Source organism: Vombatus ursinus, unplaced genomic scaffold, assembly GCF_900497805.2.
Source record: "Vombatus ursinus unplaced genomic scaffold, bare-nosed wombat genome assembly UNPS02010284.1, whole genome shotgun sequence".
Taxonomy (NCBI): domain Eukaryota; kingdom Metazoa; phylum Chordata; class Mammalia; order Diprotodontia; family Vombatidae; genus Vombatus; species Vombatus ursinus.
In genome coordinates, this window is record NW_020950062.1 from 8,234,064 (window position 1) to 8,251,211 (window position 17,148).

The window sequence follows — 17,148 nt, forward strand, 5'->3', positions numbered from 1 at the left end:
CTTTGGGTTCCAGCTATAAGGAGAAAATTTATATTGGGAAATAAATCAGAAATCTCTGGAGATTCCTGAATCTTGATCGATTGGTAAATTCTCATTCACAGTAAATTCTGCTGTCTTTTGCTTTAGCAAACCTTTTTTTTGCCGTGAGATAATGCAGGGATAAATTTAAGCTCTATTACTTGTTCATTTTTTTGGTGAGATTTTAAATTTTTATTTTAATATATTGATATGTTAATTTAGTTGTTTGGTGAGGCACAGTCAGTCATCACAAAATGGTCTTGGATTACCAGGGTAAAGAATTTGTTGTGCAGATACTATGAGATAATAAATATAAACATCATTTGAAAAACAAGAAATTGCTGTCAAGATTCGCAGTGAAATTGCAGTAAACTACCTACAGTGGTTGGAGAATGAGTGGATTGTAGGGTTGTGGACTTAGAGCTGGAAAGGGATCTTGGCTATCTCATACAACACTTTCATTTTACAGATAGGGAAACTAAGGCCCATAGAAGTTAAATGTCTTGCCTGAGGTCACACATGTCGTGACAAAGGCAGGATATTCTTGCTGTTTTGGTTAACTGAGAATTCTTATAGGTACTATGTCTGGGTTACCAATTTTCAAACCAATTAAAATACATGCAACACTAAACGTTCCTTGAATGTAATTTACTATTTTATGCACAAGGTTCCTGAGGACTTTTAATACCTCAGGGTCATTATTTTGAACAAGTTCTTGTACAGAACCACAAAATAAATTTTGTTTTACAGTAGCATAGTGAAAGAAGCGTTTTTGGCAACAGAGGAGCTAGGTTTCGATCTCATCTTTCTGCTTGGTTAGCCACATGGCTTTGAGTATGTGATCTTTTCTGGATTTAGTTTCCTCATGGGTAAAATGAAAGATTGGGATTAGTTGATTTCTAAGGTGACTTCCATCCACAGATGCTGTAGTTGTATTGTTAATAAAAGCATTCACTATTACCTATACCCAAGTCTTTGAACTTTCTGATATTTTAATATTGTTAAGCACTTAGAGCTAGATATGCAGAATAAATTAGACCTACTTCATTCTGTGTTTCAGTGTCTACATTGATTTGGGTCTGTGTGGTAAGTGAAGAGTACAAGAAAACAGTGATGCCTAAGGATCTAAATATGTGCAGATTTCTCTGCCTGGATGCTGTCTGTCAGTATGTAGTTTAGCCTTTGCCTCTAAATTTACGACATGACATATTCTATTTTTTTGCCCGTTGTCCCAGTCAAGGAGACAAAAGCCAAAAGGAAGAGGAAGCTAATTGTTGACAGTGTGAAAGAGCTGGACAGCAAGACAATTAGAGCCCAACTAAGTGATTATTCTGATATTGTCACTACTTTGGACCTTGCACCACCCACCAAAAAATTGATGATGTGGAAAGAGACTGGAGGAGTAGAAAAACTTTTCTCTTTGCCTGCTCAACCTTTATGGAACAATAGACTACTGAAGGTAATGTTTGAAGTTTATCTTACGTGATTTCGATTGTCTTTGGGTGACGAGAGGCAGCTAGATGGAGCAGTGGATAAAGCACTGGGCCCAGAGTCAGGAAGACCTGAGTTCAAATCATAATTCAGACATTTAATAGCTTTATGACCCTGAGCAAGTCATTTAACCTCTGTTAGTCTCAGTTTCCTCAGTGTAATGGGGACCATAATAGCACCTACCTTACAAGGTTATTATGAGGATCAAATTAAGATATTTTAAAGTGCTTAACATAGCACCTGACATAATAAATACTTACTCCATTCCATTCCATTAGTACATTTTGGTAATGCAATAACATTTATTTGGCATTGTCCAAAAAAAATGCAAATTCAACAAAAGCTTTCCTTTTGGAATGCCCAGACAGTTTTTTTAAAGCCCACTTAAATTTATTTTGCTCTTCTTGCTCTGGTTCAGAATCATTACAAACATTGTTTTAGTAGTTCTTTAGATTTTTGCAGATACTTTTGTTTTTTAACCATATATACAACATTCAGCAAATAGACCAAAAAACCCACAGTAAATCTCCAAACAAAACCTTAAAACTTCAGCTATTTGTATTTTGATTGTTTAACCATTATGTTTCAACAAAATAAGAATAACAGTTATTCTGTGCCTTCTTAATCAGTCTGTGACTAAAGTCTTCTTGCCTTTGCTTTTTTTTTTAATACGATTGTAATCGATGTGTAATTTTTCATATTCTCTTGATTTTGTTTTGCACCATTTCTTTTTTTTCCCCCATGCATTTGTATTCTTTACATTTTTGTCTTTTTTTTATGGGTTACTATCCTATTCTGTTGGTGGACATTGATTTAGTCATTCCCTAATTGTTGGTCATAAATGTAAGGTTATTTGTCATTTTAAATTATTGCTAGTGTGTTTTGCTGTCTTAACAGTTATCTGGTTGAGGGCTGCATGAGAGAAAGGTATTGTTTTTGGATGGTCACTTTAAAACTTTATACTTTTTTTATTTCCAGATTGTTACAATTGAGGTTCCCTGGAAGGCTGATTTCAAGATATGGGGCATTGACATTTAGTACAACTGAGGTTTGGTATAGAACCAGTTGTTTATACTTTCATATACATCTCTTTTAGCTCTTTACACGCTGTCTCACACCTCTTGTACCAGAAGATCTTAGGAAAAGGAGGAAAGGTGGAGAAGCAGACAATTTGGATGAATTCCTCAAAGATTTTGAAAATCCAGAGGTGCCCAGAGAGGAACAGCCGCCTCAGCAGCAGCAGCAGCAGCATGATGTTATTGGTTTGTAATGTGGCGATTCTTTTTCCAGGCTTAAGCTGGTATTTAGGTTGAAATTCATGGATAGTTACCACATTAGTCTGAATTAGGCTGCAGTGTAGAATAAGATTTCTTTGAATTGACCTAAATAAATAGAAATACAGCAAGAGAAAACATTTGTGTTGTAGGCCACTATTACGTTTCACAAAAGTCAGATTTGATGGGGGGAGGGAGTGGTACAAGCTTTAGTTGAAAAAATACAGTGATTTGTTGTAACAGCGTATGAATAAGGTATAACTTTTTCAGCCTTGAAAAAGTAGCTTCATGCTGGTAATGAAACAGTATTGAAATAGGCCTCTCAACTTTATATCAAATCTAATCTTTATATGATGGTTTGCAGATGAACCTATTATAGAAGAGCCAAGCCACCTACAGGAATCAATGATGGAAGGCAGCAGAACCAATTTGGATGAATCTGTCATGCCACCGCCACCACCTCAAACAGGAGTAAAACGCAAGGCACAGCAAGTCGACCCAGAGCCTGTGTTACCTGTAAGTAAGAAAATGTCATATGTATAACAAAAGTATACCTTTCTACATCATCTCCTAGATATTTTTTGAGTATGGTTAGTTGTGTGTGTGTGTGTGTGTGTGTGTGTGTGTGTGTGTGAGAGAGAGAGAGAGAGAGAGAGAGAGTGGGGGTTAAGTGACTGTCACACAGCTGCTGAGTGTGATATGTCTGTGCCGCCTAACTGCCCCATGGTTACTCTTTGTTAGGAAAGACGCATTGGACATTAGTCGACAAAGTAAATCAAGCACATAGTATTGTTGATGAAGGGAAGAAATATAAAGGCAGATTGTCACTTGAAAGGACTTATGATTTTTAGATCCTAATTTAAGAGAGAAAACATAGCATAATGGATAAAGTGCTGACCTTTGAGTAGTACGACCTCTGTTCAAAGTTTACTTGTACATAATGGCTTTGTGAGGCTGGGAGAGCCTTTGATTTTTCAGTGGCCCATTCAATGTTCTTAAGGCTACAAGTTGCAGAACAGTTATTAATCTACATTGGTAGAGGAATTATCCTTACCAAGAGTTCTTCTCCACCGATGGAATCAGAACCCTTCCAAAAATACTTAAATTTAGATGAAAATTTGGGATTTCTTGAGGGCTTTTATGATCAAGTGAGTATCATGGATTTTTTCTTTACCTTTTTTATTAGTGCTAGTCTTGATACCCCAGATCTGAAGTCCCTAATCCTTAGTCTTCTAGTTTGGGGAACAGGAACTCTGGGTTATCTGATTCACAATCCCTCATACTATGTGGAAAACCACACAGATGATGTGAGGCATTTAACAGACCTGAGACAGGCTAGAGTCTCAGATTCATTTTGTTTGATTCCTGTTCAGTGTTGGAAATATCTTTATTCTCCCTTACATAAACTGCCCTAAATTTTGTGTAACTGTTTCCTTGTATTACTGAATCTTTCTGAAATATGTTGGGGGGGAGGGGCAGTTTCCAAGGATACTATTGTTTATCTAGCTTTGGGAACCATGTTTGAAGGAGCTGTAAATGATGTGTGCTAGAAACCTAGGTGCTTCATTTTCATTTTTTTGGACCCCCTAACATGAGCTTATGATAGTGGAATTTAGCAGCAGAAGACTCAGACACCAAGAAGCCCTTTATGCCCAACCTATATAGAGAAAGGGTCTTTCGGATTTATTTTGATTATATAAGAATCAGCTTTTCTGTGCCCTCTGGTGGTCAGGAGTTGTAATTAAAGCATATTATGCATTGCCCCAGTTCAGACCCAGAATAGAGGAGAGCTTCTTGAACTTTCTATCAGAACACTGTCTCGTAACATATTCTTAACAGAAGATACTAAAACTGAGAGAAAATGTAAGACAGACCCTGAAGGTGGGGTCATTTCATTCCTCTTAAAAGTTTCTGATGCTGGGGCAGCTAGGTAGCGCAGTGGATAGAGCACCAGCCCTGAAGTCAGGAGGACCTGAGTTCAAATGCGGCCTCAAACCAAACACTTGACATGTACATACTAGCTGTGTGACCTTGGGCAAGTCACTTAACCCCGATTGCCTCACCAAAAAAAAAAGTTTTTGATGCCACTACTAAAAGGCTGTTTAGAACTACTACTACCCTACCTCATTTGTTTGTCATGAGGAAAGTGGTTTACAAATGTGAGCCATATTTAGTATTTTTACTCCCCTGTAGTATCCACTCTCTTCTTGAGCTTTTCTGTACCAACTTTCAGTTGTTTAAAATAATTATAATATAAGACAATTTTTCATTCTGGTAGTTAATAGTATGTGCCAGTTTAGTTGCATGTAATGTTTTGGTCATGGCTTTGTGTCAATCCTATGTTAAAATATTTACCATATAAATTTTTTTCATGAAAAAATAGCTGTTTTTCTTCATGGTTTTTAAAGCAGTTGGCAAAATTTCTCCTTTACTGGGAACATTTATCTACTAAATTTATCTGAAAGAAAAAGGTATCCATATTAGGATCATTATTCTGTAGTTTCAGGTTTAGTGAGAAAGAAAGAGAATTTGGCCTTATATTATTTTAAATATTTGTTAATTTTAAATTATTTTCATTTCTGAATTATCCAAAAAGTCATCCTTTTTAACAAAGATTAAGAAGGAATGAAAGAAGCAATTGGGCAAGGCAAAACAATGCAGGGACCACATCCACCAAAATATATAACATTTCACACCCTTGAGTCTCTCTACTTTTCCAAAGAGGAGGGAGGTACCTTTTCTGTTCTCCAGGACCAAGCTTGGTCTTACAAAGCATTCAGTTTTAGATTTTTGTTCTTTCTACTTAATGTTGTTATGATTGCATATGGTACTTTCTTAGTTTTGTTTCTTTTACCCTGAGTCAGTTCATATTAGTCTTCCTTTACTTTGAATTTTTTATATTGATCATTACAGTGCAATTAATATTAAATTAAGATACCACGATTTAACCATTCCATAATCAGTGGCCATCTACTTTGTTTCCAGTTCTTTTCTACCTCAAAAAGTGCTGCTGTGACTATTATAGTATATATGAGACCTTGCCACCTTTCGCCTTGGAGTATGTAGCTAGCCATGCAATCAATGTATGTGTGTCAAAGGGTGTGGACATTTTATTTTTGCATAATTCGCAGTTGCTTTACAGAATGATTGAATTCATTCACAGTTCCACCAACTCTGTGCTTGTGTTTCTGTACCCTTCCAAACTTAGATTATTCCTGTCTTTTTCATCTTTGTGGCTTATGTAATTATGAGGTAGAACTTTTGAGGTGTTGATTTGCATTTCTCTTATCTGTGATTTGGAACAATCTTTCATATGGCTAATAGTTTAAAATTCTTTTGAGAACTTTTCATATCCTTTAGACCAGTATTCCTTTGAATCCTGAAAGCTTTATCCACTTTGAACTGGCATGTTACATTTACGTTGATTCTTATCATTTCTTTGAATACCAGCCTGAGCAGTTGCAGCAGTTGGAAATCCCACCTGTAGAACTTCCTCCAGAAGAGCCTCCAAATATCTGTCAGCTGATACCTGAGTTGGAACTTTTGCCAGAGAAAGAAAAGGAAAAAGAGAAAGATAAGGAAGAGGAAGAAGAGGAGGAGGTAATAAAAAACTCAGAAGACTGGCAAATTCATTCTTATTATGCTATTTCCACATGACTTTCTGGTTTTGTTTTAAATGTATAAGTTATATTAACTGATACTGAACATTTAAAGGGCTGTACTGCCACAGAAGGTTCATTGGGAAAAAAAAATTTGGAAATGTGTATCACAGAGAAGGTATAAAGGAGTCATGAATTGCTTTCTTAAAGCACTTAAAAGGTTGTCATTTAGAAGGATTGAACATTTTTGTGATTTAAGGGCAAAAAAAGTTACAAGGGAGGCTGATTTCTGTAAAACATAATTTCCTCACAATTAGAACTGGCTTGAAAGTAGACTTCCTTCATAAGACAGTCCCCTTGTATGCGTTCAAGCTAAAAGTTAGGTCCCTGTTTTTCAAAGATACTGGAGAGAAGGCTAAGCCTATAAGAGGAAGGAATTGAACAAAATCAGTAGTCTCGAAGGCACCTTCCATTTCTGAACTTCTGTGATCTTCGTTGTTACCAAGAGGTGCATGGAGAGTCTTCCTTGGATTTTTTTAATCTGTCTTTCAAGGCATGAAATTTGATACTGTTTCCCCAATATTTTCTTTAAAAAATTAAATGATTGAATCAGCTAACACCTCATTATCAACATTGGGGAATAAAGTGTTGCACTGAAATGAAATTGTCCTTTTAAACCAAAACCCGTTATTTGATTGCTTTTTGATGGGAATATTTGTAAAATGTACTGCTCCAGTGTGCCTTCCTGAACTATGACAGGCATAATTTAACCTTTTTTGGCTAGACAGTGGGGTTAAGTAACTTGCCCAGGGTCACACAGGCAGTAAGTGTCAAATGTCTGAGGCTGGATTTGAACTCAGGTCCTCCTGACTCCGGGGCCAGTGCTCTATCTTCTGCACTGCCTGGCTGTCTCTGACCTTTTCTTTAAAACCCATGGTAGAGCAAAAGAATGTAATGTGTTGGCATCAGGTCTAGAACCAGAGCCTGGGTTCACATTGTGGCTTTCATGCTTCATTACCTATGGGGCATTTAGCAAGTCATCCTACTTCTTTAAACTTCAGTTTCCTCAGTTATAAAATGAAGGGATTGTACTTGATAATGTCCCTTCTCTCTTAATTCTATGAGTTGATGATTATCAGTTATTATACTGTGCTGTGGTGTAAGGTTATTTAGTTGTGTAGGGGTGTTTGCCCTCCACTTAGTGTTTTCCAGAGTTAAGAATTCTTTCCTATAATTTGTTTTCTTAAAAATGACTGTCTCCTGGCTTAATGTCGTTTATTGCAATTATCGGTATGTCTTTAGTGAATCTTCTCCCTTTCTCTTTTGTAAGGCAGATTTCTAACCTTATTAAAATTGAATGTAAAATAAAAGCATTTGAACACTAATTGAGTCTGAGGCAGAGGTGTCAAATTCACTGCAAAACTTAAGTGTTGGCTATTTAACAAAATAAGCAAAAATATAACATAGATTATGTGATTTTGTGGTTTTCTAAATCAGTGTGAAACTGGAAGGATCCGTTTCTGTTTGAGTTTGACACCACTGGTCTCAGGAATTCTGTGGGGTTGAACAGGCATGAACTTAAACTTTTATAATTGGACCTCTCTTGCCTGTCTAGAAACCTTTTTCACTTAACTCTAGTTCTTTTCTCTGTTCTAATTGTGTTAGATGACTTCTCAATAAATAGAATACTTTTTATTTTATTTACCACACAGCAAAAAGACAGCATATCCTAATATGTATTTACTGACAAAATGAAACAGGAGGTAAAGGTGAAGTCTAGTGATGATGCTGGAATTTGAGAAAAGCAAACTTTTGTGTTTGTGTATATATATATATATATTTTTTTTTTTTTTTTTTTTTTTTTTAATTTTACTTAGGCTAGATTTGGCAGGCTGTGGCCAGGAGGCTAGTCTAGCTTTTATTTGGTACCTTTCGGAATCAGATTTAGGGTCTCTTTAGGCCTCTTTAGTGTCCTCTAGTGGAAAAAACAGTAGAGTTGAAGGTCTTAAACCTGAGTTTCTAATTCTGGATATATTAGCTACAAGTTTCCTAAAAACTATACCTCAGTTTCCTCTTGTTAATTTTATAGAACTATTGTGAAGTTTTGAAATGATGAAGTGTGTAAAGTATTTTAAACTGCAAGACACATGTAAGGTATTGCTATTATTAGGTTCCTATGATACCCATGAGTTTTGTTAAAATTCTAACAGTCCTTTGTGTTCTCTAGTGTTTATCTTTAATATTGTGGTATTTTTAACCAAGAATTGTTGTGAGCCAAGGCCTCTCCAAGTATACATTTTTGGATATTGTTCTTGGGAGCACAAAGCACTTTGATGTTTGTCTAAACTTTATAGCAACAAGAACTTGTGGGAATATGTAGCTTTAAAGGGTAAAAGGTAAAAGATATCTTGGTGTGCTGTATTCTTGTTTCTAGAACTGCTTTAAAGGGCTATGCCATCTTAAGCACACATACTGAACTGTAAAGCTTCTGCTTTGTACTAAATTTTTCAGCATCAGCTTTTGGGGGAACTGAGATGAAATTAGTTCAGTGCTTCGAGGATATTTAGAAATAAGAATTTAATTTTTTCCCCCAGTTTGGTTGTTTGATATTAAATCTAACCCAGCTATAATCCCCACCCCCCCCTTAGGAAGAAGATGCTACAGGGGGTGATCAGGATCAAGAAGAAAGAAGATGGAACAAAAGAACTCAGCAGATGCTTCATGGTCTTCAGGTATTAGTGATTTGCTTGTAGAGAAGAATGATAAAAGGGAACATTTGATTAAGTAATGATCCCCTTCCCCATAATTTACATAATAAAAATTAAAAGGCATGGTTATGTGGAAACTCTTTTAGAATAATGTAAATTTGAGATACAGATGGAAAAGAAATTTAGTCATGTCATTATTGAGGGTGTTGAAGTACTTAAACTCTTGTTAAATTTTATGCCACCCGCAAAGGGGTGGCATTAATTTCCCGTCACAAAAGACGGGAAAATTCCCCAGTGAATGCAGCCAGGTGGTTTTATTCATAACCCCTAGGTTCTAGCTAGCAGCATGGCTTTTTCTCAGAAGAAGCCTTCTTTGTAGATCCTAATAGTACCTTTCTTCTGTTAGGTCATAAATTTGGATATATTGAGTGGGTAGATAGCTTTTAACCACCTTTTTTTAAAGGCCATATCTAGATTTGGAGTAGGAAACCCTGTATATTTTTGTAGTCTTCTCCCTTTGTGCTTTGAAAGGTGCCCTTTGTATTGAGTCAAGTTAGGAACATGTATACCATGTAGTTCTTGTCAAACCTCTATGGTGTAAAAGAACGTTTATGTAAACTTTTATATAAGTTACCTAGAATTGTGTAGACCACATTTGGCAAATTTTATACTATGTTAAGTAGTTGTATTCTGTGGCTATATCAAAGAATTACTATTGTTTAATAATCTTAACCCCTTAAATTTGCATAATTCCCAGGATATATCCCAAGATATATTATGTGCATCTGATTTTCGTCCACCTGATTGATTTGAAAATTGTTTTTAGGTGTCCTTTGGTCTCCTGACAGAATAATCTTATCAGCACTTAGTTTCTTTTGCTGATCTTAGGCAAGGAGAACATATTAACTGGTACCTCATCATCAAATTGTACCCAAGAAAGTACACAATCTTAAATGGATACACAGTTCAGAAAATTCATCACTGTAATATTTCTGTGGTACTGTTTAGTTAAGTGTATTGTTAGTAGGTTTAGCCAAAAATTAATTTGCAGATTATCAGTCCTCATCTAATACAGAATAGTTACTGACTTAATGTAGAATGCTCGTTTTCTATCATCTCAAATTATGAAAGCTTTCTTAAATTGTTTATTCAGTCTACCTTTTATTTGCTTTTCAGAGAGCTCTTGCTAAAACTGGAGCAGAATCTATTAGTTTGCTTGACTTGTGCCGAAATACGAACAGAAAACAAGCTGCAGCAAAATTCTACAGCTTCTTGGTACTTAAAAAGCAGCAGGCTATTGAGCTGAAACAGGAGGAGCCTTACAGTGACATCATTGCAACACCTGGACCAAGATTCCATATAATTTGAATGTCTCAATGGATTTTAGCTAGTGTTTATTTCACTAGTATAAATGCATTGCCCCCAATGTGTAGGGCACATAAGACCATTACAGAAAATTTAGATTTTCGTTTGTACAAAGTATCTCTTGCCCCTTTTTATATTTTTAATTTACCATCTTCATTTTTAAGGGAAACTGCTCGGGTGGGTTTTGTTTGTATTCTGATGGAGATGTACTCTCCAGGAACCAGATAATGATTTTAACAGTTCAGAGCAGATGTGTGCAATATTGGTGCATGTAATGATGTTGAGTTTCAATGAAAAGTCATGATTTATATCTTAATTCTCCATTAGTGCATTTGAAAAATTAACCTCTCTGGGAAAAGCCTGCCAACCTCAAAACATTTATTAAATACCTATTATGTATAGGGTACTTGATCAAAAAATATGTCTGCTTTTAACAGAACAGAATTGGATTTTCTCTATAAACCTTTTGCTCTGATCTCTGGCTATCTGAAAACTATGGACAAATTTCTCCCCAGTTGAGTTGTTTAGTAGTTCCTACAACAATAGGAATTGGTTTTGTAGCACACTGAAAATCTTGTAATGATTTAGCAGGAGGCAAACATCTCTGCAGAGCACTTGCTGAAACCAAACCTCGTCAGATGAAAGGCCAGACTTGTTTAGGCTAAAGCATTCCCAGTGTTCTCTGAATCATCTAGTTCAAATCCATATCATTCTAGCTCATTGTAGAGATGCCATTATTTTTATTGTTGCCTTGGAGGCTTGCTATAACAACCCACAGTAGCGAAGAATTTAGTTTCATGGTATGAACACTGAAGTCAGATTTTCTTTCAGGATTAAAGAGGAATTCTAGCTACACATAAGCTATAAATCAAGCTTTTTTTAAATAAAAGTTTTCAGATAATGAACCACTTATTTGGCATGTTCAAATCATGAAAAAAAAATCAAGGAATAAAGTACTACAAAATGTCTTGTATGTCAAAGGGGCAGACTGATGGGAAGCCACTTACCTGATTATACTTATTAAGCAGAAGATGCTATGTTAACTGTAATGGCTTTTCTGATATTTATTATAAGTCTTAGTATTGATCTATTTTTCCAATACTGCACACTCCTGTGTTTGAACCTTTATTTTAATAGCTTTGCAAGAGAAAATCCTGCACCTGGTTTCCTATAATTTAAAAAACTAAAACAAATGAAAAAGCAAAAAAAAAATAATAATAAATAAATAAATAAATAAAGGCTTTATTGTTAACAGACCAGATAGAACCAGAAATTATGTGAATATGTTGATTATCAAAACATGTCTTAACTTTTTTTAGGGCAAAATTACACTAAAAGTTCTGGCGTAAACGTTGGCACTTTGGTGGAAAACATTAACTTTTGAGACTCAGATTTCCATATATACCCAATAATGTAAAATTATGTGAAATGTTTTAAAAATTTGTGAGACTGCATAATTACTGTTTTAATAATTCAATTTCTTGAGAAAGGTAATTGTATAAAATTGCTACTGCAGCTTTATCAACATGATGTGCCTGTAAACCATGGAATTCCCCTTTGTAAAAAGACATTGTAGATAATTTGAATGTTTAATTATAGAAAGGTCATTAGTTTCTTGTTACACATTTTGTTAGTCTGGTTTTTGTTGCTTATCAGGTTTAATATTGTTCTTGAAAATAGTTGATGCTGTGTTATGTATAACTTTTCTAATAAAAGTTGTGTTATAAGCTGTATTTTTCTTTTTTTTTTTTGCTTTAATTTGAGATAAACTAATTTTTATAGCTGGAAGGGAACTTAGAGATCATCTAGTTATTCTGCTCATTTTACTTGCTCAAGGTTGTAAGTTGTAAAATGACAGAGCCATAATCTGAAATCAGATTCTCTGAACCTAAATACAATACTTATTACACTGCTGTGCCATGTTGCTTTCTCTTAATGAGAAAAAATAAACAATAGCTCAAAATCTTGCCTTTTGTTCACCTTATCTTGTCTAATGAATAGAAATATTTTACAGGTTGCAGTCCTTCCACAACTTAGACCATCTTCATGATTTGTGTCCAAATAATTTCATCATCTGCTAGCCAATCTTGTGATGTACCTCTGAACTTGGGCTGATTTTTGAATGGCAAAAATACAGTATGTTATCAAGCTCTTAAAATAGGACTCATCAGAACTTCCATTTCTTTGGTTTAACTTTTGAAAACTTTCAATCCATGAGGTATCAGCACAATTTTAGTAGAGGAGAGAATGTAAAACCAAAAGTAATGTTTTTATGCCATCTTATAAAATGTAATGGGGGGGAGGGCAGATAGATGGCACAGTGGATAGAACACCATCCCTAGAGTCAGAAGGACCTGAGTTCAAATCTGGACTTGGACACTTGACTCTTAACTAGCAGTGTGACCCTGGGCAAGTCACTTAACCCCATTGCCTAGACAAATAAAATAAAATGGGTCTTGGAACTGCTGCTTTTTTTTCTTTTAAACACAGCTTGTTATATGAAGGTTAGTTGAAGGAACTGGAACCATTTAACCTAGAGCATAGAAGATGGGGGAGACAAACTTGTTTTGCTTTAGCCTCACAAGAACTAGAAGCAACAAGGTTAAGTTTCAGAGAGGCAGGTTCAGACTCAAAAACTAGCTACTGAAAAGTGAAGTGGCTGCTTCAAAAAACAAGGAGTACTATATCATTGTAAAGTTCTTAGCACAATAGCTGGCACATAAATGCTTGTTTCCTTCCATGTCACTCCCAAATGTGACATGTCTTTTAAACTAAAGATGGGTGACAATTTGGAGAGGATTCCTATTAGGGTACAGATTAGACTCCACCCCTGAGGTTTATCTGTTCCAACTCAGTTTTGACATGTTTTAAGTGCTACTTAGGAGATGGGGTAGTATGAAGTGATGGTTGTTGGGCACCCTTGTGTCTTTCGGAGGAGTTTACAGAAGCTGGTAGTGTTTAGGTAATGAAGGAGCTGTGGTGTGAAGCAAAGGAACATACTTAGCTAGTATATCCAAACATTGGGGTTTGGCTGTACTTCAAAGGGATACGGAGGCTGAATGGGCGTCTATTTGGGAGGGGCAAGTGAGAATCAGGGAGAATTACTTCAGATGACTTGTGATGTCTCTCTCTGGCTTCTAAGAGTTAGCCAGTAGCACTTCAGTGGGTCTGGTAAAGACACTACATGGAATAATTGTTCCTGAGCTGAGCCTTCAAGGAAGCCAGGAATTTGAAGAGGTAGAACAGAGAAGAGAAAATGCATTCCAGGAATGGAGACCAGTCTGGCTCTGGGAAAATCAGACTATGTAGGCTTGTTGGGAACAAAGCATGGAAATGTCCTAGGTGTCCTCTCCCCCTCATTTGCCAGTGCCTTGTTTTGGCTACTATGACTCCGCTCATGATTAAAGGTGCTCCTAATGTATGAATTTCTAACTATAAAAGTGAGGCTAAGTGATGGATTAGGCCAATATTATTGCTGATTATTATTGTCATTATTACTACTTACTGTCTATTTAAACTGTAAAATTATAACCCCCAGTTCTGCATACTCTTTTTCTAAGAAGAAACATTTGTATGACCTATAAATGTGGTTTACTGTAATTTTTTTGCTTACACACTGAATTAATAGCTTTATAAGACTGCCTGTCAAAAGCACAACACTTATTCTTCAAACTTATGCAAAATGTTCCCTTGTGTTACCTATTTTCAACTCCTGATTCTGAGATAACAGTAACTTCTCTCAGTCATTCTTAAGGACATTTATTACTATCCAAGTTAAGCAGACTCCCATCACCACTTCCCAATGTCACTGACCATGTAACATTCTTAGGTTAATCATGGAAACAAATTCATCATAAGTCCTACTCCTGATAACTGGCAGCTGCATCTGCAACTGCTGAACAAGAATGACCAATGATAATTCAGTCACATGTGTCCTGGCCAATTCAATCAATCAACAAGCATTTATTAGGCACCTGGGAATACGAAGACTGAAAAATTACTCTCAAGATGCTTAAAATCCTATTTGGAGATGCAATATACATACACAGAATAAATATAAAAAATAAATACAGGGGAGAGACAAAGGGCACTAGGAAGTGAGATTGTGAAAGGCTTTGTGGAGGTGATATCTCTTAAAGGAAGCAATTATATAAGTGAGGGAGTGAAGTGCCTTAAAAGCAGTATAAAGATATGGAGAAGGGGTATGGGAAGGTAGAACACTGTGTAAGGAATGGAAAAACAGCCAGTTTGACTGGATCATAGAGTATGAGGAGAGTATAATGAGTCAGTCTGGGACAAATTGAGGTATTGGTGAGACCTTCAGGTCAAGGTCCTTAGGCTCCTGGAGCTCAAGTGAGAGGTCAGGATTGGAGCTAGTGTTTGGGAGACACCTGCATAGTAATGATAGGCTAAGCTATAGGAGTGAAGGAGACTACCAAGGGAAAATAAGTAGAGAGGAAGCCAAGTTCAGACCCTCAGGAAGAGAATGTTAAGCTGGTGAAGAAGACAAAGTGGGACTTTTCCACTCAATTGGTGGAACTGAAGGCCAAGAAAAATTGCTGACTGATGAATGAATTACTGCTAAGAAATCAAATCTTTCATGTGCTCTTCAAAGAGGATCTCAATTCTTGGGATATTTCCACAGCAAATAATAACTCACATTTATGTAGGTTTTTAGCTTTACAAAGCACTTTTTTCACAACCCCATGATCGAGGTAGTTGCAAATATTTTTATCCCCATTTTAGATGAGGGAATTAAATGACTTGCCCATGCTAGGAAGCAACTTGACAGCCAATATCAGACAGGATTTGATTCCAGTTGTCCTGACCCCCAAATTTACTGTTCTTTCCACTGTGCTTCTCTATCTCTGTGAACGTAGAAAGCTGAATTACAAAATTATGGGTAAGTTCTCCAGAAATCATCTGGTGCTACCTCCTGCCCTCTAAACTGTCCTGAAAGATGCCTCAGATTTCTAACATAGCATTCATTTAAAAAGTCTGTCATGAAACAAAAGTCCTAAATATAATAGTCCCACATATGTTGAAATATTCATAAAAACACTTATTACAAAACTAGAAATGAATCAAATGTCCAGGTGGGGAATGACTAAACCGGTTATAATACATGAGTTGCAATAGAATATTAAGAAACTATAGCTACGATGAAGAGAAACATGGGAAAATTTATATGAAATGACACAAACTGAAATAAGTAAAACCAGGAAAACACTGTGCAGAATGACTAGAGCAATGGAAACGTAAAGAACAACCATCAGAAAACAATCAATGTAAAGAACAACCAGAAAACAATTAAAAGTGAATATTATGAAATTATAAAGAACAAGCTTTACTCCAAAGAAAATTTGTGAGAAGGCACCTGCCTGCCTTGTTTTCAGAGGAGGCAGACTATGAGTGTGGAACACTGCACAAAATAGACTTTCTTCAATATGTTGGTTATTTTTTAGTGATTTTTTTTTTTTAGTGAGGCAATCGGGGTTAAGTGACTTGCCCAAGGTCACACAGCTAGTAGGTGTCAAGTGTTTGGTCTGAGGCCAGATTTGAACTCAGGTCCTCCTGACTTCAGGGCCGGTGCTCTATCCACTGCACCACCTAGCTGCCCCTTGAATTTTTTAAAGAATATTTTTATTCCATTTTAGGGGATGACTCTCTGGCAGGGAATGGGGGAAGGTAAACACTGGGAAATGTAGGTTATATAAAAATAAAATGTATTTAAAACATAAAAGAAACTGCATATGAAGATTTAGAGAATCATGTAAAGATGTGAACTGATGCAGAGTGAAGTGCATAGAACCAAGGAAAACAACATGCTTAATGACTCCAGCAATGAAAATAGAACCAAAAGATCAAAACTAAAGGAAGCATGATTGAGGACCAAGGTTGGCCCCAAAGCAAAAAAGAAAAAAAAATACACCTTATTTCCTTCAATGCACAGGTGGAGACTATGGGTGTGGATCCTCAAATATACTATAGAACCAAGCTGATGGGTTTGATTAATTTTGTTGCTCTGCTATTTTCTCTCTCTTTTTTTATTCCTTGTTGCAAAAGATGGCTCACTTTGAGAAAGGGAAGAAATAAAACAGATAAAAATGAAAGATGCTATCAATACAATTTTATGAATATAACTTCAGTGTCCTAAAAAAAGTGTCATACTGAATACTTATTTTAATTCACTATACAATTTCATTCAAACCTTTCTACTGAGTCTGCTATAAATCATAAAATCACTAATTTAAAATGAATGGGTATCAAAGATTTATCACTATATGCCAAGTACTCTGCTAAGTATTGGGAATACAAGTATAAAAGTGAGAGAATCCCTGCTGTCAAGGAGCTTACATTCTAATAATTGGAGGCAAAGTTTGGGTGAACGAATGAAAAGGCACCTGACAAAGGCATTTCCAAGATCATAAAGCACAGAAAAGTTACAGAGTTCCATTTGTAATAGAAGTTTCCTCTTTGGGGAACTCCCTAATTAACTGGCTACAGTACTCTAAGACTTCTCTGACTTTTCCACCATGCTCCAGGAAGCTCATCATTGGAAAAAGCTCATTGGCCTTAGTATTCTGCCTCATCAACATCCCTCTGATTAGAGGATATGGCCCTGAACACCAAAGCCTCCATTTAAGGAGGGAGCTCAGCTCAGAACATCTCATTTTTCACCAGGCTGTACTA

At 36.1% G+C, this 17,148-nt stretch overlaps 1 protein-coding gene across 1 annotated transcript in view; it reads left to right on the top strand.

Annotated features, from left to right (window-relative positions):
* Nucleotides 1-12,188, top strand: part of RAD21 (RAD21 cohesin complex component) — a 33,923-nt gene extending 21,735 nt beyond the window's left edge. Inside the window, exons 8-13 of the mRNA XM_027854064.1 lie at nucleotides 1,254-1,477; nucleotides 2,606-2,771; nucleotides 3,148-3,299; nucleotides 6,234-6,383; nucleotides 9,031-9,114; nucleotides 10,267-12,188. Of these exons, the coding sequence (XP_027709865.1) occupies nucleotides 1,254-1,477; nucleotides 2,606-2,771; nucleotides 3,148-3,299; nucleotides 6,234-6,383; nucleotides 9,031-9,114; nucleotides 10,267-10,458 (968 nt within the window). The 3' untranslated portion in view covers nucleotides 10,459-12,188. The remainder of the gene's footprint in view (nucleotides 1-1,253; nucleotides 1,478-2,605; nucleotides 2,772-3,147; nucleotides 3,300-6,233; nucleotides 6,384-9,030; nucleotides 9,115-10,266) is intronic.
* Nucleotides 12,189-17,148: the final 4,960 nt, after the last annotated feature.